We start from the raw sequence: 26,306 nt of genomic DNA on the forward strand, positions 1-26,306 counted from the left end.
AAAAGCACTGAATAAGCTGATAAAAATGCAGCAAAGCATTTGAGGTTAGTGTGCAGCTAGATTAATCTAGTAAAATCAACAGTCCAACTGGAGGATCTCAACAGAAGGAAAAGAAATGTTTGCACGGAAGGAGAAATTATGTGGGATAGACCTCCTCATGTTCCAGCCTCCTTGTCCAGCCTAGCCCTACTATCAGAGGTCTATAGCAAGGACTCTCAATGTCTTCCCCCCTCCTCTCCACAGGAGGCTTTGCGGTGTCTGCCCCACATGTAAATTGGGTTCAGGGGCCTGTGCAACAGGCTGGGGGAACAAAGATGCCATTGTCCCAGCTCCCACACAGCAAGCTTATAGGCCTGTCTGTCAATCAACCCTAGAAGCAATTGAATGGAGTACAGGTCCCCCGCCCATTTGCTAGCAGAAAGACTGGGCCAGTCCTGGGGAATACGCTGAACACATCTTCCCTAGGGCTGCAGTTGTGTCCCAGACACTGATAAGAAAATCCTCAAAACAGGTGCCCAACTCAGCAAGGGACATCTATAGAACGTTACTACAGTGCAAGGGAGAGAAGGAAGCACCAGGGGCAGTGTGAACTCATGAAAAACTAATGCAGAAATCTACTGTGTTCTATTTTACTTCAGGTACACACAATTGAGTTCACATAAATACCAAATATTTCCTAATGTCAAGAGAAGAACGTCTGAAAACTAGCTAGGCCCCTTGCATGAAGGGTTGATTCTCCACAGCTTTCTGAGAGTGAAGACTGGGCACATCTGAGGTATATTCATGCATGCAGAGCGCTTTCAAATTACCAGGAAGAAAGCCCTGTGTGAAAATGAGTTCAAGTTCATTCATAGGATGCAAAAATAATTTCTGCTGCTTAGGTGCTGGGGGCTGAGGGGGGGGGGAAGACATAAGGAAAGACATCTACTTTCATTCCTCTTCTGGTAGAAAGGTAACAGAGAACACCTCATTACCAAAAGTGCTAAGCTTACCTGAGGGACAGGTACAGCTGAATCCATTGACAATATCCTTGCAGACACCACCATTGACACAGGGATTACTCTCACACTCATTGATGTTGATCTCACAGTAAGTACCACTGAAACCTACAACCAAGGGAAGCCATGTGTGTTACAGAACCTGCTCTCACCTTATCATTCTCATAGTCACAACTTGTACACAGCAACAAAAAAGACAAAGGACCCATCTCATCCTGGTAGGTTCATGCCTGGAAACATTAGCTTACTACATGAGCAAACATGCACCATAAATTACAGCACCATCTCTGGTACAGAACACTTATAAAACACATTTTTAAAAGCTGCTAGAGGCACCTTATGGTTACAAATACAGCGTGCCTGCGCCATATGCGGCTTTAACCTTACATGGAAGGTTAAGCCGCTGGAAACACAATGGTGCGCGCGCCGCACTGAACGTGGGACCACTCCCCCTTTTAAACAAAAATGGTTTGAGCATCTGCGTTTTTTTCCCATACGCATGTGTGTGTGTGTGTAATGGATCCCCCGCGTATAGGGAGGGCCCACTGTACAACATCTGACAGGCCCAAACAGTTAAGTTCACAATTTAAGAGTTAGAATGTTATGTAAGGTACAACCAGGTAGACTGAAACAGAATTTTTTTCTCCAAACGCCAATTCCATTTCCCTCATCCCTACTGCCACCCCAGTCCTATCATCTTCTCTCTAGTATTTCACCATGATCTCATTTTACAGTCATGGTAAACCAAAGCATATGCAACTTCTTTACATAAATTATTACTACTTCCAGTGATTATGAATGGGCCATGCATTTTATATATCACATTAGATCATGAGTTAATTAACTAATCCAAACCAGCATTTGCACATGCTTAGTGGTGTGTAATTGATATAAAGAGTTCCCGTACCTTGGATCAAACACTGAACAGAAGATTGCAGTCAAGAAATAAGAAGACTAGGAATGGGAAGGACAGACATGAAAGAATTAGACAAGATCCTGAAGTGTAAAGACATATAACTGACCACTAAAGTCAGAATAGCCCAAGCCATTATATTTACCATCACCATGTATGGACATGAGAGCTGGACAGTGAAGAAAGCCAACAGAAAGAAAATAAATTCATTTGAGATGTGGTGCTGGAGAAGAGTGTTGAAAATACTAGGGACAGCCAAAAGACAAACAAATAGGTCCTTGATAAGATCAAGCCTGAACCTTCTCTGGAAGCCAAGATGCCAAAACCTAGAGCCCAGAGGCTGTCATAGTTTGTGTTGTATCTTAACTTAGTTTGGCTTTCTAAGAATTTTAGTTATCACAGTGTGTGTATATAAATGTGTGCTTTGTTCATTCCCCTTTAATGGAGTAGGCACTATTGAGCAATGGTAGCTCTTGCCTTGTTTGCATGGAGAAGACTCCAGGTTCAACCCCTGACATCCCCAGTTAAAAGAATCAGGGAGCAGGTGATGTAAATGCTAATCAGAGAAAAGATAATACAGTGCACCCTTGTTTAAAGCGGGGGATTTGTTCTGGACTCCCCAGTGTAAAGCAAATTCCACGTGTGCTCGAACCCCATTTTAATGAATGGGGCTCATGCATGCGGCGGTGCTGCAGCATGCATGTGCCACAGGCGCATGCCCCATTAGTCCCTATGGGATGTGCTGCCCCTTCCTCCCCATGTGGCTTTCAGCGTCTGCTGAAAGCCGCGTATGATGCGGGCGCACTGTACTGGGCTACTTGGAAAATAGTCAGGCTGACTTTAAGGCAGTTTCTGATCATCCTAATAAGATTGGTACAGGAACACAATAAAAGAAAAGAAGAAAACACAGTTTATTATATAAGCTGGAGCCAGGGAGATAAAAAGAATCTATCAAATATAATTTTTAGTAATGTTTATAGTAGTGATACATGCACATACTTATATGTATACAAGATCAACCTAGCCAAATACTGTCTATACCACCTAGCAGCAGCTTGCCATGTTCTTTAAGACTAGCCTTGTTAAGCCAGGTCACCTTTTAAATGAACATGTAGACAAAAATAAATAAATAAATAAATAAATAAACATGTAAACAAAGCACATACTGTACTATTGAGCAATAAGGTCCCTCATTTGCTGTGTAGGTGGAGAAGGCGCCTGGCATCCAGAAAGAGGAAGACATTGGCCATGCATTATGTTAGCACGTGATATGAAAGACCAATCATGCTGAATGGTCAGGGTTTCTAATCCTTGAGCCAATTTGTTTGTTTGTTGCTGCTATTGTTTTCATTTATATTCCACCTTTCTCCTGATAACAGGTCTCTAGGTGGCTAATAACATATTTAGAACAATACAAATTAAAAATGATACAAAAGCATTAATATAAGTATACCAATTTTAAAATCTTTTTGCCTGTAAACAATTTATGAAGTTAAAACATTAATAATAATAATAATTTGTTTTATTTATATACCGCTATTCCAAAGATCATAGCGGTGGACAGCAAGTAAGCTATTTAGCAAGTAAGCTAATTTGCCCCCAACAGTCTGGGTACTCATTTTAGCGACCTCGGAAGGATGCAAGCCTGAGTCGAGCTTGGGCCCTTTTGCTGGTCTTGAACTCGCAACCTTGTGGTTTTGAGTGAATGGCTGCAGTACAGGCATTTAACCACTGCACCACCATTAAACATTAAAAAAAATATTAAAATGCATTTAAAAACTTTATACAAACCTTAAAACAGCACTGTACAGCATTAAATGCCCAAGTAAAAGCACACAGTTGTTTTGACTTGTTGGCAGAAGAAGAGCAAGGACAAGGCCATCCTGGCCTCTCTAGGCAGAGAATGTCAAACTCTGGAAGTAGCCACCAAGAAGGCCCTCTCCCTTGTTCCCACAAAACATGTCTGAGAAAGTGGTGGGACAGAGAGAAGGGCCTGTCCAGATAATCTTACAGATCTAATAGACTCATAAAGGGGGATACGGTCCTTCAAATAACTTGGAAACAAGTCATATAGGTCCAAACCACCACTCTGAATTGTGCCCAGAAACAGACTGGCAGCCGATGAATCTGTTCCAACAAGGGAGTTGTGTGCTCCTTGTAGCTAGTCAAAGCTAACAACCAGGCCAAATGATGTTTCTGAGCACTTTTCACATAGAACGCATTACAGTAATCTAAATGGGATGAATTCAGGCACGTGGCACATTTTTTTGCTAATGTGCCCAGCCAGTTATGTACACCCTCCAAAGGGATCCTAGAAAGAACAAAGGAAGTCCAGCTGCTATAAAGGCACAGTATTGCATGACTACACTTCCCAAATCTGTTCATCTCAATCCTTCTCCACTAAAATAAAAACATGAAATCTACCTCTCCTATGAATACTCTGCTGGCAAGCAGCACTGAGGAAACCTTCATTCTCTGAAGATGCCAGCCACAGATGCTGGCAAAACGTCAGGAAGAAACTCTTCTAGAACATGGCCACATAGCCCGAAAAACCCACAAAAAACTGCGGAAATCATTTTGAGGCCTAGTCTCACACACACACACTACTTATTTGGCTACCCACTGAGCATCTGAGCAACAATGGCGTTATATTTAAGCTTCTGGCTGAGGCATCATTTCCTCCGCCATGAAAATTTCTTTCCCACTACATGACTGCCAAAGTACGGAGATGGGTGGAACAAGATCGCCTTACTTGTAATATGGCTCTTAAAAGTCTTTGTGCAAACTACTTAAACAGGCAGGGCTTGACCAAGGTCAAAAAGAAAGCCACATAACTCTGCCATCTACTGCTGTACCCTCAAAGACTAAGCTTCAGGCCAACTCCCATGTCTTTCCAATTTGGAGATAATATGTATACAAGGGAAGGAGTACAGTGTGTTAAAACAGTTTATTGTCCATCATCACCACATTTCTCAAACTCCTAGAGATTTTGAAGAAAAATTTAAATGGTGGTGATCAACATTATGTAGTCCCTTTCACCTGGTTATCCTTAATGCAGATACTCTTTTTCAAAATTTATTTTATTTTATTTCCTAGTGTAAATAATCTTATTGCCTCAAATATTATATAAAACATATCCCCGTCCACCCTGCTTGCTTTTTTAGCTGTACTGAGAAAAAGGAATGGGAAAGAAAGAAAAGCCACTTGGCACCTATGGGGGAGATGGGGAACAGAAATTCCTACTCTTTCCAAAAGAGAAAATAAATAAAGCTGGAAACTGTGTTTGGATATTGCAGTAACACAGCAAGATGAGAGGATATGAGTAAACCAGGAGTGGGCGCCTTGCCCATTCTTTGGAGTAAGCACAGAACTCCAGTGAAAAGGGAAGCAAGCTGAAGTTATATGAAGGAATTTGGGACAATCTGGTCACATGCTTCTGGCACATTTGCCCCAATGAGTAGCCCTGTGATCTGTGGCTCCCAGTAGGGGAAAGAATTGGAGTTCAAAGACTGTGAGGACCATACCAATAGGAGTCAGCACAGCTGTAAAAGTGAAGAGATGAGGCACCAATGCACACATTGATTGAGCTTTCAATAATCACAGGTATATGCTTTCTAGACCTGTTCCCTAACCCATATAAGGGAAGTGCTACAAGAGGAAACAAAACCACCCATGACACAGTCAAGAGGTTTTAAAGCTTTCGTGCCTCTGCTGTGGGAAGAGGATTATGTAGGAAAAGAATGCTATTGCATTCTGGCTTCCAATTTCTGGAGCTCCTTGCCAAGCATCTAAGCTAGATACACCAAATTTCTTACTACATCATAATCCCAAGAGGAATGGCTCCAGAATGCAGATACTGCGTTGGAACAGAATTGTAGTATGAAAACTAACCCTAGTCCAAAATCACTCCTAGCTAACAGGGCCCACCCTCCCCCAAGTTTTTACAAAAAGCCAGCATTAACCAATGAGTGAGCAAGGAAGCAGAATGTTCCTCCCTATATGGGGTAAAAGCAGCACAAAGCACAGCCAATTCACATCACCCGCCAGGCTGGCCCCACCATTAATATTCTAAGCACAATGCTGCACTCCCACTGTCTGTATGAACATTGTACTGATTTTCCCGGCACCCCAGTCCTACAGCACTGCCTCAATTTCCAAGGACTCCTCCATATGTATAAACATGCCTCAGCCCCACAGAAGCATCACTAAGTATCTCAGTTTCATTTTTTGTGAGGAAAGGTTGCCCTAACCCACAACACTGCATGGCACACTGGGAGTGGGCATGACTGTATAGACATCAAAGGTCTTCAATAAAGGCTGCATTCTCATTGCAATTTTGTGCCACAAACAGCCTGTCCCCTAAGTCTGTATTGGCCACCCATGCTGAAAGTAGTAATCAGTTATGCTCCTGCTGTAAGAATACAAATATAGAGCTTGAAACCATACAAACCAACATGGAAGAGAGTGAGGGAAAGGTTCACACTAGACACCCATACCAATTGAACCCTCCAATTCATTTCTCCCTGAATCTCTCACTTTGGAGAATACTGCCCTCCCACACTGAAAAATCCAGACCTAGAAAGAACAAGTCAGTATGAATGAAACATCCCTCTGAGTATACATATAAAACATATACATAAAAAAAAACAGGTAGCGCAAGTAAGACACAGAAGTGTCAGAATCCATTTCAATGTATGAAACGTATAAGGATCACACACAAAAATTAAAAACCACTCCTTCAAATAATCAGACATACATTCTTCTCTCAGTGTGGATCAGAAGAATATGCTTATATTTTTAGATGGATACTTAAACAGCCAGCTAGTCCAAGAGAAAGGACTCTTCTTCTGTCATTTACCCAACAGTTATAGCATATGTTTCACATTACAAAGAGCACCCCTTGCTAATCTGACACAATGCAAATGCATGGAATTACAAGTCCCATCATCCTCAATGAGCATGGCTATTGGCCAACTAAATGAGGGAGGACTGACAGAATTTCACAAGAGTTTCAGATAGGTGAAATCTTCACTGGATTTAACCAAGTTCAATCAGACAACTCAATGAACCTATATTTGGTGAGAATTGGACTCCAGTTTGCCTAGGACCAGTTGTCTACCTTCTCTCTCTCTCTCTCTCTCTCTCTCTTTCTCATTCTCTCAATATCCCACACTTTGTAAAGCTACAGCTTGGATTTTCTGTTCCTCCAGTACTGCATCATCAGGTAAAGCCGCAGAACTCACCTGACATGCAGATGCAGGTAAACTCGCCAATGCGGTCAAGGCAGGTAGCATCATTCTGGCAAGGCATGGAGAGGCACTCATTAATGTCTGTTTCACAGCGTGGACCTGTGTAGCCACGTCCACACTGGCACTGGAAAGAGCCTTGGGTATTGACACATTTGCCAAAGTGTTCACATGGATTGGCTCCTGGAGACGGCAAAGAAACACAAACTGACCATGAATGGCTGGTCCAATAACACATTCCTCTTAGTCTTCACCTCAGGGACTCACTCAGACACGAAACAAAGAAGTTATGCCAACTCAGGCAAGTCACTCCCAAAAGTGACTCAATGGACTTACCCTTGGTCAGAATTTAACTCCAGTCTGCTTATGACCAGTTTATGTGTCAAAACCAAAATCAAAGAGCTAATGAAAGCAATGGCATTGCTAAGGGTATGGGCCACATCAGGTAACACCCTAGATGAGGGATGACACCTGGTGGGGTTCTCCTCCCACTGTGAGCGTTTCAGTGCTGCTGCAGGTGAACAGCCCTTCTTCACTGCCATTGCTCCTTCCCTGAGGAGGAAGCCAAGGCACTGGAAGAGGAGGATGGGCGAGTGTGCCCCTCCTGGCTTTGTCTCTGTTTGACTTCCTTGTGAGGAGGTAATTGTGTCTCCAAGAAGAAGGGATGAGCCTCCCTTGCCTGCCTCCCCTCTCCTACACCAGGTGACACAAAGCCTGGGGACACCAGCAAGTCAAAGCCCTTCATGGAAAGGCAAGTCATCCTTCTTTCTCCTTTTGATTCTATGAGATTAGGAAAGTACAGCTCTTACCAATGGAACATTCATCAACATCCTGATCACAAGCTCCTCCAGTAAAGCCAGGAGGACAGGTACAGATGGCACGCCCATTCATTGGATTGGTGTCACAAATGGCATCTTCATGGCAAGGGTTACTGACACAGGCATCATCCAAGTGACAGAGGAGTCCTAGGACAGAAAGGCCATGAAAGGCAAACATATGACAGCAGAAACAAAAAATAAGTTCAATACAGTAAATGGGAAGAAATTCACAGGACAAGGACCACTGGCTTTTGTACCTTGTTCACGCTGAGCAATTTCTTTCCATTTTAGACTACCACCCTACATGTATTACCCTATGTCTTGTAAAGCCACTCCATTACTGCACACGGCAGTGACCAAATCCTTTTTGCTCCAAGCTAAAATAAAAATATGCAGCACAAGTATATTATGCAAGGCAAGTAATCAGTTACCTGTCTTTCCCATAGGACATGCACAGTAGAAGGAAGCCACGCGATCATGGCAGGTAGCACCATGGAAGCAGACAGCTGTCTGACAGTCGTCAATGTTCTCACTGCAGCTTTCCCCAGTCCAACCATTAACACAGACACATGTATGGCCTCCATTGGTATTGAAGCAAGTACCCCCATTGTGGCAGGCGTTTGGCTGCAGCTGGCATTCATCCACATCCTCAGTGCAGAACTGTCCTAAGGTATAAAAAGGGGTGGGGGAAAACTTTTGGAATACAGCCTTCCAAAGTAAGTGTGGCCCAAAAGCTACAGCACTAACTTCTCTCCCCAGCCACCATTCAACTAAACCTAGTTCCCAGCCCTGAGTTGTCCTGGTTCTTCTTTGCCCTCCATTCACTGAGCCAGATTAAAGCCAGTGAGGAAAAATTCCATCTTTCATTCTGCATAGCCAGTCTTCCTGACATGGAGTCATTATTCAGCTAACCCCAATATACCAGACAGAAATTAATATGCCTCATCTTTGCTTGACAGCTTCCTACATTCCTCATTAATCCCTCTACAGTCTCAGGTTGTTCTAATCGTATTCTGGCTCTTGGATTGAGGATACCCCAGTACAGTACCTGTCCATTCAGGAGGGCATTGGCAATTGTAGGTGTTGACACCATCTACGCAAGTGCCTCCATTCATGCACATGTGCTCTGGACAGTCATCTATGTTAATCTCACAGTTGTGCCCTTCAAAGCCTGAGGAGGGAGAAGAAAATAATTTAGTATGGGTAATAACTATGGAAAAATTGACTCTTGGAAAGGAACACAAACAAAATTAACCCATATCCCACTCCAATGTAGTCCTATACAAACTTTCCTGGGAATAAATGCAATTGAGCACAGTATGACTTACTTCAAAGGATATATAGGTGAGTTACAGACCGCCCATTTGGGGCAGCCTGTAATTGGCCCTTTCCCCGCCGGATCGGGGCCTCAGCTGCCACAGCGGCAGCCTCTGAGGCCCCGATTCGCCGCTTTCCAGGCCGCAGGGAGGCGGCAGAACGCCGCTTTCCCGTGGCCTGGAAAAGGGTATCCTTGGGGCTTCATGCCCCAAGGACACCTGACGATGGCGGGGACGCGGAGAAAGGGGCTGCTTGGCCCCTTTCTCATTTGCGTCGCTGGCACAGCCATGTAGAGGCTGCGCCAGTGACGCAAATCGTGGAAGGAGCTCTGAAACGGAGCTCCTTCTGGGGCTGCAGAAAGGGCGCCCCACGTGCCCTCGCGCAGCCCCACTACGTCACTTCTGCGCCACCCCGTTTGGAGGCGGCGCAGTCGTGACATAGTCATGGCGGCGGCCATGTGTATAGGGCACTGCCATTTTCTACACGCTCTGCGTATATTAGGGTTAAGAGCGTCAGGAAGTGACGTCCCTTCCTAACCCTAATACGCGCTCTGCGCGTACTTTGTGCGCATCTGTAACACGCCGTAAGCAGGATTCTACTCTAAATGAATTACCAGTTTCAATTTTGGGCAGGGACTGCAGCAACGATAACCACCACAAGGAAAGACAGATCCCTTCTGCTACATAACACTACTCCTGCTGCTCCAGAGAACAGGAACTGGAAAATGGATGCAAGCTACAGGAAAAGAGATTCCACCTCAACATTAGGAGGAACTTCCTGACAGTAAGGGCTGTTCGACAGTGGAGCATACTTCCTCGGAGTGTAGTGGAGTCTCCTTCCTTGGAGGTCTTTAAGCAGAGGCTGGATGGCCATCTGTCGGGTATGCTTTGATTGAGAGTTCCTGCATGATAGGGGGGTTGAACTGGATGGTCCTTGTGGTCTCTTCCAACTCTATGATTCTATGATTCCTCTGATCTAAGCCCCACTCTCCTGTCATATCTCAGCCTCAACACAGGGAGGAAGACTGAACTGAACCTTCCACTATATTCTGGCTTGCACAGCCAGAGCCACAGCTGCTGTCTGCCAACTCTGCCTGCCTCCCCCTTGATTGCTTCCTTCCTGCTACACCAAGGCGTTCAACAGCTTCCCATGAGCTTCCTGATAGCAGAATGTTGAAATGAAGTACAGTCTAGACAAGGAAAAGGACTAGGCCTGTATTCCAAATCAATCCTACACCACCAAAGTGCACAAAGAAATATTCTCACCCTGAATCTACCTGGCACAAATCTCCACCCTACTGTCATACAACAGAGCCAGCAACAAATTTTTGCAAGCTGTTCACTTACCGGGTAGGCAAGCACACTCATAGCTGAGTTCCCCAGTCTGGCGGCAAGTGCCTCCATTGAGACACTGAGAGGGTGCACATGGTGTGGAAATGCTCTCACAGAGCTGTCCTGTGTAGCCAGCTTGGCACTGGCAGCGGAAGGAGCCAGGTGTATTGAGGCAGGTACCCCCATGTTGGCAAATACCAGGCACCCGACATTCATCCACATCACTCCGGCAGTTGCGGCCTTGATAGCCTGATGGGCATGTACAGTTGTATCGTCCATTCCAATTGGTGCAGCGGCCACCATTAAGACATGGCTTGTTGGCACAGGCATCAAACAGAGAGCAGTCTTGACCTGAAAGGAAGATAGAATACCTAGTGACACTAGAGGAAAAATTAACTCTTCCTCTAAAAGATCCATTTTCTCACCTATGATCTGGAACTATTCCTCAAGTGAACCTCTGCCTGAATTCCCATTCCCATGATGTCAATTTTCTACAAGGATAATAGAATTCTACCTTCTACATACAGTAATCTCTCCCAAGAAATGTCCTCACCTCTGAAGCCCTTGAGACAGGTACACTGATAGTGCACGGTGCCATCACGCAGGGTGCTCTCACATGAGCCCCCATTAGCACAAGGTGATTGGTGGCAAGGGTCTTGAAACTGGCAGTGTTCTCCAATCAGTCCAGGTTTGCATCTGGCAAAGAAAAAGAATTTATTCACAGATAGATCTGACACTCATCCTATCCAAAATTCTAATACCCAAAGTGCCAAATCCAACAAGTATTGGAGAGTACAGGAGATGTATGGGAACAATAGTAACAAGAAAAGAGATTCCACCTCAGCATTAGGAGGAACTTCCTGACAGTAAGGGCTGATCGACAGTGGGATACACTCCCTCAGAGTGTAGTGGAGTCTCCTTCCTTGGAGGTCTTTAAACAGAGGCTGAGTGGTCATCTGTCAGGGATGCTTTGATGAGAGTTTCTGCATGGCAGGGGGTTTGACTGGATGGCCCTTGTGGCCTCTTCCAACTCTACGATTCTATAATTCTAAGGTAAAAAAAGACTCCTTGGAGACATTACATATAGGGAAGAAACAGTAGTTGAAACAGGGGGACTCAGAGAAGCAACACAATAGGGAAACAGTCTGGCACTTAGAAAATCTCCATTGCCCCTACTGTAAATTGCTCACATTTCATTTTTCCAGGAGGTAGTAAGCAAATTCATTAATAACTGTATATCTAGAGAATAAGACAGAAAATGAGGAAGGAAGGACAAAACTATGGAAATCCAGTGGCCTCCATTCTGTAGCTGCAGCCATCAATGCATCAATAATTCTAAAAGCAATGACTGCAAGAAGTCCTGAGCACTCAGTTGTCTCATAGAGGGTACGCCTTTGTTTTGCTAACTAGAGCTTCTTGATATAGAAAACAGCTCATGACTACATGATGAACTAATTCAATGTTAGGCTCATTTTTCATCTGGCTATGGACTGCCCTTTAAGCTCCCAGCAGTGTACACAGCACTGTGCTAAGGTCACCATGGCGAGTTACAGACTGCCGAAAAGCAGTGCTCTGCTGCCGCCGGAGGTGGTTGCTGCGTCCGGGAACCGCAGCAGCCAAACCGTGCGGTTCCCGGACACAGCAAAGAAGAAGGACCAAAATGGCGCTTCTTCTTGAACCCCGGATGGGACGCCGTGAGGCACTACTCACGCACTCGTGACGTCACATCTGGGGCGCAACGTGCGGACGCTATGTGTCCAATACGTCAAAATGGTGGCGCCCATGTGTATAAGGCGCCGCCATTATTACAACGCCGTCACGTGCTAGGGGTGAGGCTGGTATGAACGGTAGGTCCTCGGCCAACCCCTAGCACGTGACGGGGCGCCGCAAAGGCCCGTTTGTAAAGGGCCTATGTGAATGTTTATGTTGAATAAGAACTTGAACCTGTATCTCCCAAATCTAAGTTCAATGCTCTCATCATTAGCCACACTGGTTCGCTTTTTGAGGTTTTACTAACTGTTTTTGGAAACAGGAGTTCCACCCAAACAATATAGGAGCCAGAACAGGGGGTTAATGCAGACCTAACTTTCTCCTCCCTGAGCAACAATTCACTAAAGAGAACTTCTTTCAGCTTGCACTAACCTAACTAGTCCACCAGTGTGTGTCATCTGCAAGTTCTGTTAACTGCTCACACTCGCTCCTTGCAGAGCTGAAAATAGATATGTTAAATATTGGCCTTCTGTCAGGTTCCAGCCAACCATTTCCTCTTACCAGCAAATTCCAGGCAGATCTAAGAAAAGACATTTTTTCCCACCCATAAGATTTTGTCAGCAGAACTCTGGAAAACATTGAGGGAAGTCATGAACTGAATGTGGCTTAAGGATGGGCCAGATGTTTATACAGATGGCAAACAAGCTGCATGCCACTGAGCAGCATTAATATGTTGAAAATAAAGAATATAGCTTTGAGACAGGTCTGAGGCCTTCCTTAAAGAGAGATTATCTCAGTACTTGACATCTCCCAATGTTTTAGGCATTTTTTTAAAAGCATACTCTGTACAGGGCGCCCTTCCCTTACATGGGGGATCTGTTCCGGACACACACACACACCCTGCGTTAGGGAAATTCCGCAGATGCTCAAGCCCCATTTAAAACAATGGGACTCGTGCATGCAGCGCAGTATGGCGTGAGCACTGTGGGCGTGCACACCATTGCCTTTTATGGGGAGCAGCTTTCAACGTAAACTGAAAGCCACATAAAGCGCACCCACATACGATGCGGGTGCACTGTACTGTCCAAACACAAAATGTAAGCTAAGATCAAAGGAGAAATGGATCTACACAGTTCAGTTCTTATCAGACTAAACTTTGTAATATGTCTAAAATACCAAATCTATCACTTTTAAAAGAATCCAGCTATCTTTCATTATACAAATACAGTCAGCCCTTCGTGACCATGGATCCTTTATCCATGGATTCATGCATCCACAGCCTGAAAATATTGAAAGAAATCTATAAATTCTAAAAAGCAAACCTTCATTTTGCCATTTTATATAAGGGACACCATTTTACTATCCATTGTATTTAATGGGACTTGAACATCCAGGGATTTTGGTATCCACGAGGTGTCTGTAACCAAACCCTAGTGGATACCAAGGGCCCAATGTAAGTGCCCTTATAGTTTTAGAGAAAAGTGCTCTAAGAAAAAAAAGTACAGTCCCACCCTGATAATTCCTTATAGTCCTTGAGCCTCATCCTGTTGACTGTGGGGCTAAACAGACAGCCCCTTCCCTTGCTGGATCGGGGCCACGACAACTAAACACTGCGGCCCCAATCCGGCATTTTTCCAGACCCAAAAGAAGCAGCAAAATGCGGCTCCTTTTGGAGCCAGAAAAAGGGTGCCTTTGTCACCACTGCAGCACCTTCTGGCGCTCCTTTTGGCGTGCATCATCTGAACGCTGCACCAAAAGAGTGACATGATGCCGCCTGCCATGCAGGCAGACAGGCGGCATGACAGCGGCTTGGGGATGGGGTTAAGGCATGTGTCGTGCAACCTCCATGTCCAATCTCTATCCCAATGTTGTGCAACCTCCATGTCCAATCTCTACCCCTTTTGGCCGGTCTGTTTGGCCCCTGTATCTACTACATACAACTCCCACAAGGTCTCTTTCCCAGTGCCAGACAAAAAGATTTTGGCCAAGCTCATGAGCCCAGGCAGATAACCAAGATTTAACAAGGTCCAGGAAACTGTAAGTGTCCTGCTGGGGCTAGAACAAAACCCTTTATTTGCCTAAAGCTGCCATTTGGTCAAGCTTGTCCTCTGCCAACTCCTTCAGACCATAAGGTCCCTGAGAGGAACGTTGGGAGGACTTTGCACTGGCCCACACACGAATAAAACATGCTAAGTAGCTACTGTGGAAAGGATAATCCACGGTGTAACGACTGGCCTTGATAAAACAGGATTTGGGAAGACACACAAGAGGGAACTGGGTTTCCTCTTTCTTCATCTCCCTTGTTTCATGAATTCAAGTTCCCACTTGCAGGATAATTACTACAAATAGGCCCACCCTGGCTCTCAAAGGCTCCCCTCCAACTTGGTTGCAAGTGGGGCAGGTTGTGATTGCCCGCCTCTAAATTGGGCCTAATTCCCATGTCACATCCATCTCCTTTCTTCTATAACTGCTTTGGCTCAGTAAACTAATCCTAACCTGGAGATGGCCCTTCCAAGTAGGTCAAGTCCCAAGGGCACATCAACATCAAGTCTAAATAAACTAAAAACATGACTTTATCCATCAAGCAACGTCTCCTTCTTTCCTTTCTTCTTTCCTTCCCCATCTCTGATAACACCAACAGCATCTGCACTTTCCACGCTTATTTGCGGCTGCCTTCTAAATTCATATTCCAACAATTCTAGCAACAAAGGAGATTATTAGACAGGAACAAAGCGGATTGCTCTCATCCTTAACCCATGGTATTTGCACAATCAGGAGGAAGATTATCACACCCCCACGCACATATCATGTTCTTCTCCTGTCTATAAAAAGTAATGAACTCGTCATTTGGTATTAACCAAAACTCCTGTTAATACCAAATAATGGGTCCATTACTCTTTATGGATGGGAGAAGAATGCGATAAACTCATGTGGGTGTAATAATTCCTCCCCCCCCCCCCCCCCGATTATGCAAATACCACAGGTTAAGGATGGGATAAAGACGCTTTGCCCCTCCATGTGATAATCTCCAAAACCACAAGTGCCAAGGTACAGATGTGACACAAGCAGTGCCGGCGTAGGGATTATACAGCTCTCCTCTCTAATCCCTGACCATCCTACAGTCTTTCAAAGGGGCTTCTTCAACTTGTTAATTAACTCCCCTCCAAGCCTTCCTGCTCAACTCCTTGCCCATTGCCTGGAACGGTCATGGCAACACAGAAAAACTATTTGTTCTTCTGCCTAAGACTGAAGAGCAGGTCCTGGGCCTTGGCTGGGACAATGTTCAGGGCCTTGCAGCCCAAAGGAAGATCAGTCCAGGAAAGGCTGGGCATGTTGGAACAAACTATGGGGCTCCACCTTGGTGTCACACAAAGAAGAAGAAGAAGAAAAACAACCTGGCAGGGAAGGAAATGAACAACACCCAGATATCCTTGTGGGATCTGTCAACTGATCAAAGTTTCTTTGCAGGCCAAATCTAAAACCAGTGTAGGGAATCTTCTGTGAACGGCGGCCAAGTTAAAGTTAGCCCCAACAGGGTGAAAGGCAGGCTTCTGGCTACTTCCAGTTGTCATGGGAACTAACAGAACCCAAGAGGGAGAAAATGGCATCTGAAAACTGTAAGCTACAGAGAAACATTTGAAAGCTCTCTGTTTGGAAGCTAAGCCTGAAAATCAAGAGGGAGGCTCTCCTTAAGTGGAGGGAGAACTTAGGCTACAATTCAACAGGTCTGCTGACAGAATGTGTTTCTCCACTGGCTAATTTGCACAGCTAAGAGGCCAAAGAGTGCTCTGCTTTCCCCAGGTGTGCAAGGGCAACTGAACAAGGCCCAGGCATACAAGGGCATCAGCAACACCTGAGGTTCTTTACTAGTAGTGTGTGAACATTTGCATATGCGTCCACACACAGAGACAGACAGGCACACAGACACATACATGTAAGAAATTGCAAGGAACTGGGAAATATTAATTGTGGTCTCTTCTGTGTGGTAGATTTTATGCATCTGTTAAGTAAATCAGTTAGCTAATAAACTGTAATGCAACTTTAGTCATGGCTGTAAAATGTAAATTGTTCTTGAGCAACCAAGTACCATACTAAGACTTGCTCATCAAGATTCTTATTTCTTACTCCAAAATTAAATCTAAATCTTTTTTCTGTACATATCGAGAAGCATTTTATGTCCTGGCCAGTAAGAGCATCCCAAGGAAATATTACATGTAAAACATTATATGCCTCAACAAAAAACAAACAAACTTGTGTACTCCCTTGTGACAGGTATATTTTGCAAGCCTATTCAGTTGTTCCAACTTCCACCCAGCCTTGATAAGCTACCACAGTACTTACACTCTTCAACTCAAATACCCTCAGATTCTCATGTCAGTTTAGAATGGGGGGGGGGACACAATTCTGGTGGGCCTATGGTCAATTTTCTGCCTCTGTAACTTTTTGGCATCTACCAAACTACCAAACATGGTTTCTTTTTTTTTTCTTTTTTAATGGTCAGTGGTCTGATTCTAGAATTGAAAAACAGGTATTTTTATGTTAAACTTCGTAGAGGGGCCCTGCAATCTATTTATGTATTGCTAATTCTAGAAGCTTTCAAGAGAGCCAGTTGACAGGAAAAAAACGAAACCTAGTGGAACTGTGGGCTGCATATAGCAACAATGCCTCATTTTGCCTACCTCTAATGTAGGGCCTGGTCCCGATATCACATCCATCCCCTTTCTTCCATAACTTTGGAAGAAGTTATGGCCCAGAAAACTAAGCATAACCTGGAGAGGGAATGACCAAGTAGGTCAAGTCCTAAGGGCACATCAACATCAAGTCTAAATAAACTAAAAAACATGACCTTATCCTTTAAGCAACCTCTTCTTCCTTCCCCATCTCCAATAACACTGACAACATCTGTACTTTCCACGCTTATTTGTGGCTGCATTCTAAATGCATATTTCAACAATTAAAGCAACAAGTAAGTGCCATGGTACAGATGTGGCAAAGAAATCCACCATGGTTCTGTCTAGAGACAGGGACGTAGCCACGATTTTGGGAAGGGGGGGTCAAGACTAAGTGCCACCATTTTGAGAGGCTAAGAGCCCCCCCCAGACACAAAAAGAGGGTCAAGCGTTTACCCTCAACACCTCGATGGCACCACTTTAACTTCCGTTATGGCTTCATGCTATGGAATCTTGGGATCTGTAGTTTTGAGGACCTGTTAAGTCATCTGTCAGGTGCCACAACAAACTACAAATCCCAGCATTTCACAACATGGAGCCAAGGGCAGTTAAAGTGGCATCAAACTGGATTATTTTTTCAGTGCAGATGCAAACTGAGTCCTTCCTCTGAAGGTGTTTACATCAGATAAATTCAGCTCGATAAAGCAAAGTGCAGCTGCTCACGCAATGAGCGGCAGCCACTCTGTTCATGCTCAGAGTCACTCTGCTCATGCTTTGAGACATTGCATTCCAACTTCTGAGCTGAGCTAAGAACCCAGGCTGCATCCACACAACATTTCATTCCCACTTCCAAGAGGGATTTTTAATTCCAAGACACACACACACACACACACACGATTTTTAATTCCAAGACTCATCTGTCTGTCTATCTATCTATCTATCTATCTATCTATCTATCATAATTTTAAATTCCAAGACATTATACCTTCCTTTCTTTTTATGAAAAACAAACCCCTTTAAGAGAATCCTATTTTGGGAGAAAGGCAGGGTATAAAATCAATCAATAAAAAATTATAGTGCAATAGTCCATCAGTGCATGGTTTGCACTATAAGACTTTATACCTTTATACATTTAAAAACAATTAAAATCACAGTAGGCTCAGAGTGCTATAGAATCATGGAATCATAGAGTTGGAAGAGACCCCAAGAATGGCCATCCAGTCCAACCCCATTCTGCCATGCAGGAACTCTCAGTCAAAGCATGCCCAACAAATTATGTAATGGAGGTGTCCATCTACATTGTAGAAAGATATACTATAGATTAATGCTATGGAAAATCACCACCTTGAGTCCGTATATTGGGAGAAAGGCGGGATATAAGAAAATAACAACAACAACAACATCTGGGTATTGTAGTTTTGTGAGACATTTAGCCTTCTTTGTCAGAGAGCTCTGGTGGCACAACATACTACAAATCCCAGGATTTTCCATAGCATTAAAGTGGTGTCGAACTGGATTACTTCTGCAATGTGCAGCCTTATTAGACTGCAGTTCTCAGCAGCCTGTGGTGCTGATGGATGATGGGGCCTGCAGTCTAGCATTGCCTGGAGCAGGGCCATAGGACTCCACAGTCCCGATTCATCATCTTAGATTGATTCCATATATTAATTAATTAATCATAAAATCATAGAGTCGGAAGAGACCCCAAGAAGGGCCATCCAGTCCAACCCCATTCTGCAATGCAGGAACTCTCCATCAAAGCATCCCCATTGACATGCTAAAAAGGGGCCAGCTAACTGTATTTTATTCTATTTGTCTTTTAAAAAAGAGAAAAAACAAGGCTGGAAGGAAGCCTCTTGCTTTTTGCATCACAGACCCTCCTCTTTTTTGTTGTTGCAAAAATCCAGAATGACTGTTTTTGAAAACCTGAGTTCATTATCAGAAGAAATGTCCAGAGTAGAGTCTAAGTCTCCTTTCTCTGGACTTCTGAAACCTAAATTATTCCAAAACCCAAAACTGACCCTGAGAGTATCTGGTCTGACCCCAACTCAAGGATACCTGGGAAACCTGAAGGTTTAGATCAATTACTGAACTATTGAATTATACAAGGAATAGTGGTCTCAGGGTTTTGCTGAAGCTCAGTGTGCAGAAGCACAACATTATTTTGAAAATATTGTGTATTAAATTACCTTCAGTCTATGTCTATGAGATGCATATGAGACATACATGGATCCCATCTCCCATTATATCCCATTAGACATACTGTATATAAATATACCAAACTCTGAAAAGCTCCAAAATACATCTAGTCCTCAGCATTTTGGGTAAGGGATATTATTATTATTATTATTATTATTATTATTATTAGCTAGTAGAGATGTCATCATCCACAGCTAAGTTATTTATTTTGCAAGCTGTCCTAAGAATGCTAATTGGTAAGGCATAAATAAGGGCAATGTACAAATTTTAAAAAAATAAACATGTCTCTTGCTTTTACTTTTAAAACAACTGTTTAAATGTCCACTTGGACTGATGTCCAATTGACAAGTGCCTCTTGAATTTTCTATTTTGTCTATGAACTAAGATGCCACTGGCACCAATGGCAGGTGCCCTCCCAGGCTGAATCACAACTTTAAAGCAAAGACGATTCTCATTGAGACCACGACACAAGGAGAAGGACTTAATCCCTTTCTTCACAGTCCGTGTTCTGATCCCATACTTCACAGCTCTTATTTTTAATATAAAAACAAGGTACATTATAATTTAGCTATTATTTCATTGGACTACAATAAAAGTGTATATGTTTTTAACAATTAAAAGCATAAATATATTTAACCTATTGTGTAGTTTGGCCTTTAGTGGTACACACCTGCAGCTAACACAAAGACTTTACATCCACAAGGAGAATATAGGCTAGTAGCAAAGCACATCCCAGCATCAACATGTAGGCTCTGTTAATCTATTGAGAACTCCATCCTACCCCCAGGGCAGTATAAAGGCAATCTCACTTGCCAAATTGGGGTGACTAGATGCTCCAAAGAAGAAAGCCTCTTTTTTCTTTTTTCTTCTTTTTTTGCATTGGGAGCCAAGCCCTGGCACCGTGTCCCTGCCTGTTCACATCTGGGGAAGAAAGATGGGTTTCTCTACCTCTCCCCTGAGACTGTGAATCACCAACTGTGTCTGTGCACGTCACTCAGCACTCTGTGACTCAGCCCTTGTACCCTAGGGCTGCGCAGGCGGTACAGTACTAGGAAGCCTACAGCCCTGTGCCAAAACTGCATGATAGAGGCCAGCTTAGAGCACTATAAGTAGAAGCTATTTAATACTTCCAGCCAAGTAAGGAAAACAGCACCTTTTCTCACCTCAACAATCTGAATAGAACATGGACAGGGTTAGCAGCATGAAAGAAATACAGGGTGGAGCAGAGAAGTATGAAACAGGAATTCTTCCAGCCTTGTCATGTCTGTCTTTGGCTCCTGGGCTGGCTTTTAGCTTCTTTGAGGGTAAACCTATATTCTCTTCCCAGGCTTCACCTATACCTTCTAGTTACCTCATTTTCCAATAATAATAATAATAATAATAATAATAATAATAATAATAATTTGTTTTATTTATATACCACTATTCCAAAGATCATAGCAGTGAACAGCAAGTAAGCTAATTAGCAAGTAAGCTAATTTGCCCCCAACAGTCTGGGTACTCATTTTAGCGACCTCGGAAGGATGCAAGCCTGAGTTGAGCTTGGGCCCTTTTGCTGGTCTTGAACTCGCAACCTTGTGGTTTGAGTGAATGGCTGCAGTACAGGCATTTAACCACTGCGCCACCAGGGCTCCCTGACTGGCACTCAATGACTGGCACTCACAACTTCTGAATCTTCCTGGCAAGCCAGAGACTGGAGACAATTAGTCATACCTCACAAGCAGACTTAAGACAATAGCTAACATATAGCTCTGGCCTGTGCAGTATAGTCAGCTAGAACCAGACATACAAGCACACTTACAATCCATATGCACAAGTGTCACAATGACAATCCATCCCCCACAAAGCTAAAATGGATTGCAAATATTTAATTAAAACCAATTAGCAAATAGGGCCAACTACACACCAACAAGAATACAACATTCTGCTCCAGTCCCAATGCAAAAACAGAAGAAGTGACAGAGTGGAGAGATAGATACTACTGTTTCTCCATCTTCTACTACCACGTTTTACTGTTTAATTTTATAGTTGGGAGGGAGGGTTGGGCCGGGGCCTTGTGGGGTTTGTTGTTTTTATTATTGTGTATTGTATGAACTTTGTTGTTACCTGCCTCGATCCTCAAAGCGGAAGAGGCAGGATATAAATTATTATTATTATTATTATTATTAATTATTATTATTATTATTATTATTTACTCTCTTTTTCCAAAGCCAAGCACTAGAGTTACAGACATCATTCCAACAGCAGTGTAAATGCTGTCTCTTTGTCTGAAATCACTTTGGCCCTTATTCAGCTGCAAAGGAGGTTAAATTATAAATACTACAATTTTGGGCAGTGGGAGTATAATAGATGGAGAACCACAAACTCCAAAATTAGTATTTCTAGGAGCTAAAAGGCTAATTGCTACTTATGAGCGTCACAGTGCTTCTCTGAACCCTACTCAAATACTCAGCTTCCCAAACAAGAGGACCAACAGGTAAGGCAGAGGACGTTTCATGCCATTTCATGGTAAGGCAGACTGGACAACTGAAAGCAGACCTACAAAATCTTAAAATGAAAGCAAAGCAAAACAAACTTTTAGTGCAATATAGAAAAGGGGGCAACTTCTGCACTTTCTGTGTTTCAAGTGTGAGTTTGTCTTCCTTGCAGGGACATGAGCAAGCCCCGCACATATGTAGCATGAGTTCCCCATACCTATGGAACTTGTGCATCTCCCCGAAAGAAGATGCAGGAGCTTCTCTTTTCATGTCAAATACCACTTGGGAGATGAGCAATTTTCATTACACAGGAAGCATAAACAACAGGATGTGCAAGTGACTCACTTATCCTCTACCACTGCTCCCAGATAACATTCAAAGCTGCTCTTAGCCATCAGCCCTTATACAGTAATTCCTCTTGAGGCGGTGAGATCAAGATCAAGAGGAACAAACTGTTCTACTGTTTCTTCTGTGTTTTTCACCTGCTAGGGAATCAGCCACTCTATGCCACCAACAAGCCACGTTGGATCAAAGAGCAAAAAAGTGTCACTGAGAGAACAAGGGCTCTCTGAGCAACACCATACCAGTCCCTCTGACCTGGCATTCCAACCTAATACTAAAGGCAAAAACCTGGAACCAAATTATGAGATGGTAAAGCTGCAGAGGTAGGGACCAAAAACCCTAAAGGCACAGATCCTGTCTGATCTTGGAAGCTAAGCAGGGTCAGCGCTGGTTAGTACTTGGATTAGAGACCACCAACAAATATCAAGTGCTGTAGGCTATATTTCAGAGTAAGGAACTGGCAAATCCACCTCTGAATATTCCTTGTTTAGAAAGCCCTATGAAATTCATGGGATTGCCTTAAGTCAACCAGTGATCTGAAGGCACATTCACACACAAAGCTAGAGAGAGAAGAGACAAACAAGGCAGCAGACAAGGGTTTTGTGCTCCTCCTTATGCACTGCATTTCCTATTAGAGTAAATGCCCCTTCCCCCAATCTTCTGCTTAATACATGAATGTGACAGACATATGATGGCCCTGACACATAAGGTCCTAAGAAGTTAGCCATACAAACAGGGACTCCTGTAAAACAAAACACAGTCATAAAACAATGGCAATATAGACAGCCCAAGGGAAATCTGATCTGTTCAGATACACTGGTAGCCAATCCACTGACTCTTCAGTTCAAACAATGATACTGTGTTTTGTCCCAAAAAGGGATATATGCAACAGCCTGTCTTTTCTACTTTTAAAATTAAATGAACACCCTTTACTTTGGTTCTTGAGAAGCGGAAATGATACCTGGTATCAAGAGGCATGAAGCACACTGACAACTCAGTGAGTTATCTACTGCTGACAAAAAGGACACACACTCTCTTTGACAGCTCCCAATAAAAAGCAAATTGAAGAAAGTTATTTTTTTCCAAAAAGTTATAATTACTCTTTGAAAATTATGATGCCTGCTCCAGAAGACTGCAGAAATGGCACAAATGCAAGTGTGTTCTTTGGCATTGTGTCATAGAACCTACTCCTACAGCATAAGGGTATGTGTAAGTTTGTGCCTTCATCTCCTCTGTTGACTTAACAGTGATTCCATGAATTAGGCAAGGGTGGTTTTGCCAGGTCCTTCCTCTGAAATATAGCTGACAGCACCTGGTATTCAATTGTGATTTCCCATCCACATATTAACTATGGTTCATCTTTCTTAACTTCCAAGATCAGATGGGATCTGGTGCCTTTAAAGTATTGAGGCTACTACAGACTAAGAATATAGAAATTTAAATCCCAGTTGGTCATGTATTGGTGGGACACTGGGATCTTACAGTGCCTGATCCTATAAAGATTCAGAGTTTGTATAGGGGGTTTGTAATTTGTGATCTATGATGTTTTAACTGTTGTATTATTGCTGTAATTTGTGATCTATGATGTTTTAACTGTTGTATTATTGTTGTTCACCGCTATGATCCTTGGAATAGCGGTATATAAATAAACCATATTATTATTATTATTATTATTATTATTATTCTCTAAACTGAATAGGATTTATCCTCAATAAAGTACTGTAGGTGCAGGATTGTAGCCTAAGAGCGGCACATCTTCTTATGCTAGTTTGCCCAACTCTTGTACAGAAATAAAAAGCTAATGAGTTCTATATGGCCTGTATTTCAAAGGATACAGAAATTAAGGACCAAAGTCTCAAGAAGCCTCAATTCTGGAATTTGCATGCATTAAGTAGGCATGTCCATACAGGTTACAACCATATTCTCTCCCTCTCCCTCTTATATGTAAATTGTCTCTTTGTGATGGAACAGGTTAAGCAACACATGTGAAGGGGGGGGGGTTTGACAATGTAGTAAGAACTGAGATAGCAAGCTGCAGGAACCTCCTCAAAAGTCATGCATTTTTAGGCTTGGTGCTGTGCAAATACAATCAGACTGATAACAAAATTTATATCCTGTCCCCCCCTCCCCCCATGGCTTTCTTCCCTCTTTTCTTCTCCTATTAAAATCAGTTCTTGCCAACAATTTTTTTTGACCTTTATTAGCCTTTTTAATCCAAAGTTTCCAAAGTTTCAACATGATGCTTGGAAATACAAAGAATTTTCACAATTTTCCTTGTCCCTGAAGAGAAAAAATATATCAAAACACCCCACTAGAGAAAACTAGGTTTTTTGGATGAAAATGTCACAATAGGGTTCTTCACATAAAAATGTGTCTGTGTTTTTATGCATGTGAGAGAGACAGACCACACTGATGTGGTACGCCTTCAAATCATTTTTGTCTTATTTCAACTCTAAGGTAGGGTTTTCTTGCCTGAATGCAAGATATCCTATAGGCACCAAATCCTGTCTGATCTTGGAAGCTAAGTTGGATCAGCCATGGTTAGTACTTGGATGGGAGATTGCCAACCCACTCCAGGTGTTGTAGGCTATATTTCAGAGGAAGGAACTAGTAAAACCACTGCTACATATTCTGTGCCTAAACATCCTAAGAAATTCATGGGTTGCCATAAGTCAATAGGCGACTTAAAAGTCACATAAACACACATGGTATTCTCCATCACCAAGTACTGGACAGTGAAGAAAGCAGATCAAAAGAAAATAAACTCATTTGAGATGTGGTGCTGAAGAAAAATGCTGAGGATACCATGGACAGCCAAGACAAACAAATGAGTGCTAGAACTGATCGAGCCTCAACTCTCCCTGGAAGCCAAGATGACAAAATTGTGGCTGTCATACTTTGGCCACATCATGAGAAGACATGATTCATTAGGAAAAGCAATAATGTTAGGAGAGGTTTCTGCTGCATGCCAAACTCAGTCAGGGAGGTGACAGGCTGGAACCTGCAGGACCTGAGCACAGTACTTGAGGACTGAGTGGACCTGGAGATGTTTCATCCAGTGTGTCACCATGATTTATGGTTGACTTGAAGCCAGTTAACAACAACACGCACATGCTTCCCCCTGACAAAAAAATAAATATTTTTAAAAATGAAAATGAAGACAAGCAAGATTCTGTGACAACTACTAAACTTGGCATTTAAAACTGCAACCTGCATAGCCGTATACAATCATCCACCCATCTGCCCCACATAATGGCCCATATTCTGAGCCATTTTCCATCCATGGCCAGTTTTCAGGGTCAGCCTTCGAAGTGCCCCCCTCCTCTGTACACTTTGCTAGGTAGTTACAACTCTTATTTCCCAAGTAAATCCATTCACATTCATTTTGAAGTGACAATGACAGCCCTAATCCAGCCCCCATCTTCTTCCAAGTGGGGGGGGGGGAAGAGAGGAATTAGCCATAATAACTGAGAACCACCCTGTATCCACTTCCTTGGCATTGCCTGGCCCAATAGGTGACCACCCCTTTAAGAGGCCTCTTTGCAGGTGTTTAGTGGAGAAGGGAAGGGAGAGAGAAGAGGAGGGGAAGGACAGCATTTTCCCTTGGCTGGGCACTCCCAGCCCTCCCCACCCAACCTGTCAGACAGGTTTCAGATCATGTTGCCAAGAGCTCTTTTCCTTTTTTCTTCTTCTTTCCTGAATCCCCAGCAGAAGGTATGCAGAGCTCCCCCAGAAAGGGTCTGCTACTTTTGCAAAATCTCCGAGGTCTTGGCTAAGTGCCCACTACAGTGCCAGACAGACAGCAGCGCTCTGTCCTGGGACTCCAGATCAGAGCTTATGGCTGGCTGCTAGTACTTTCTTGTCCCATCTGATCCCATCCAGGGATCCAGGCCAGGCATTGTGCCTCCCAGTGATTCACCTGTTCTGGGCGTGGCAGCTGCAGGTAGATCCACCTGTCCTGGATTCCAACACAGGCAGCACTAAGCCAAGCGCAGAACTGACTGCACTCATGCACCTGCAACTAGGCAAAGGAACTGAATTTAGCAGCAGCAGATTCAGGACAAACCATGTCCAGGCCTCTAGCTCTAAACCAGTGGTTTCCAAACTTTGGTACTCTAGATGTTTTGGACTTCAGCTCCCAGAATCCCTGACTATTGGCCAAATTGCCTGGGGCTTCTGGGAGCTGAAGTCCAAAACACCCAGAGGATTAAAGTTTGGGAATCACTGCGAGTCTAGACCATCACATGCAATATAGCCAGAAAGTCCTGTGTATGTTTGTGTGTGA

The 26,306-nt window shown here is 43.5% G+C and overlaps 1 protein-coding gene across 2 annotated transcripts in view; it reads right to left on the bottom strand.

Moving 5' to 3' along the window:
• The window catches only part of NOTCH3 (notch receptor 3), a 76,471-nt gene that overhangs the window by 26,770 nt on the left and 23,395 nt on the right, over window positions 1-26,306 (bottom strand). For both annotated transcript variants that reach the window (XM_042451158.1, XM_042451157.1), the window contains exons 3-9: window positions 11,177-11,319; window positions 10,639-10,974; window positions 9,024-9,146; window positions 8,407-8,640; window positions 7,967-8,122; window positions 7,155-7,340; window positions 993-1,106 (exon numbers count right to left, since the gene is read on the bottom strand). In XM_042451158.1, coding sequence (XP_042307092.1) covers window positions 993-1,106; window positions 7,155-7,340; window positions 7,967-8,122; window positions 8,407-8,640; window positions 9,024-9,146; window positions 10,639-10,974; window positions 11,177-11,319 — 1,292 coding nt within the window. The remainder of the gene's footprint in view (window positions 1-992; window positions 1,107-7,154; window positions 7,341-7,966; window positions 8,123-8,406; window positions 8,641-9,023; window positions 9,147-10,638; window positions 10,975-11,176; window positions 11,320-26,306) is intronic.

This window comes from Sceloporus undulatus, chromosome 2, assembly GCF_019175285.1.
Source record: "Sceloporus undulatus isolate JIND9_A2432 ecotype Alabama chromosome 2, SceUnd_v1.1, whole genome shotgun sequence".
In the NCBI taxonomy this organism is placed as follows: Eukaryota; Metazoa; Chordata; class Lepidosauria; order Squamata; family Phrynosomatidae; genus Sceloporus; species Sceloporus undulatus.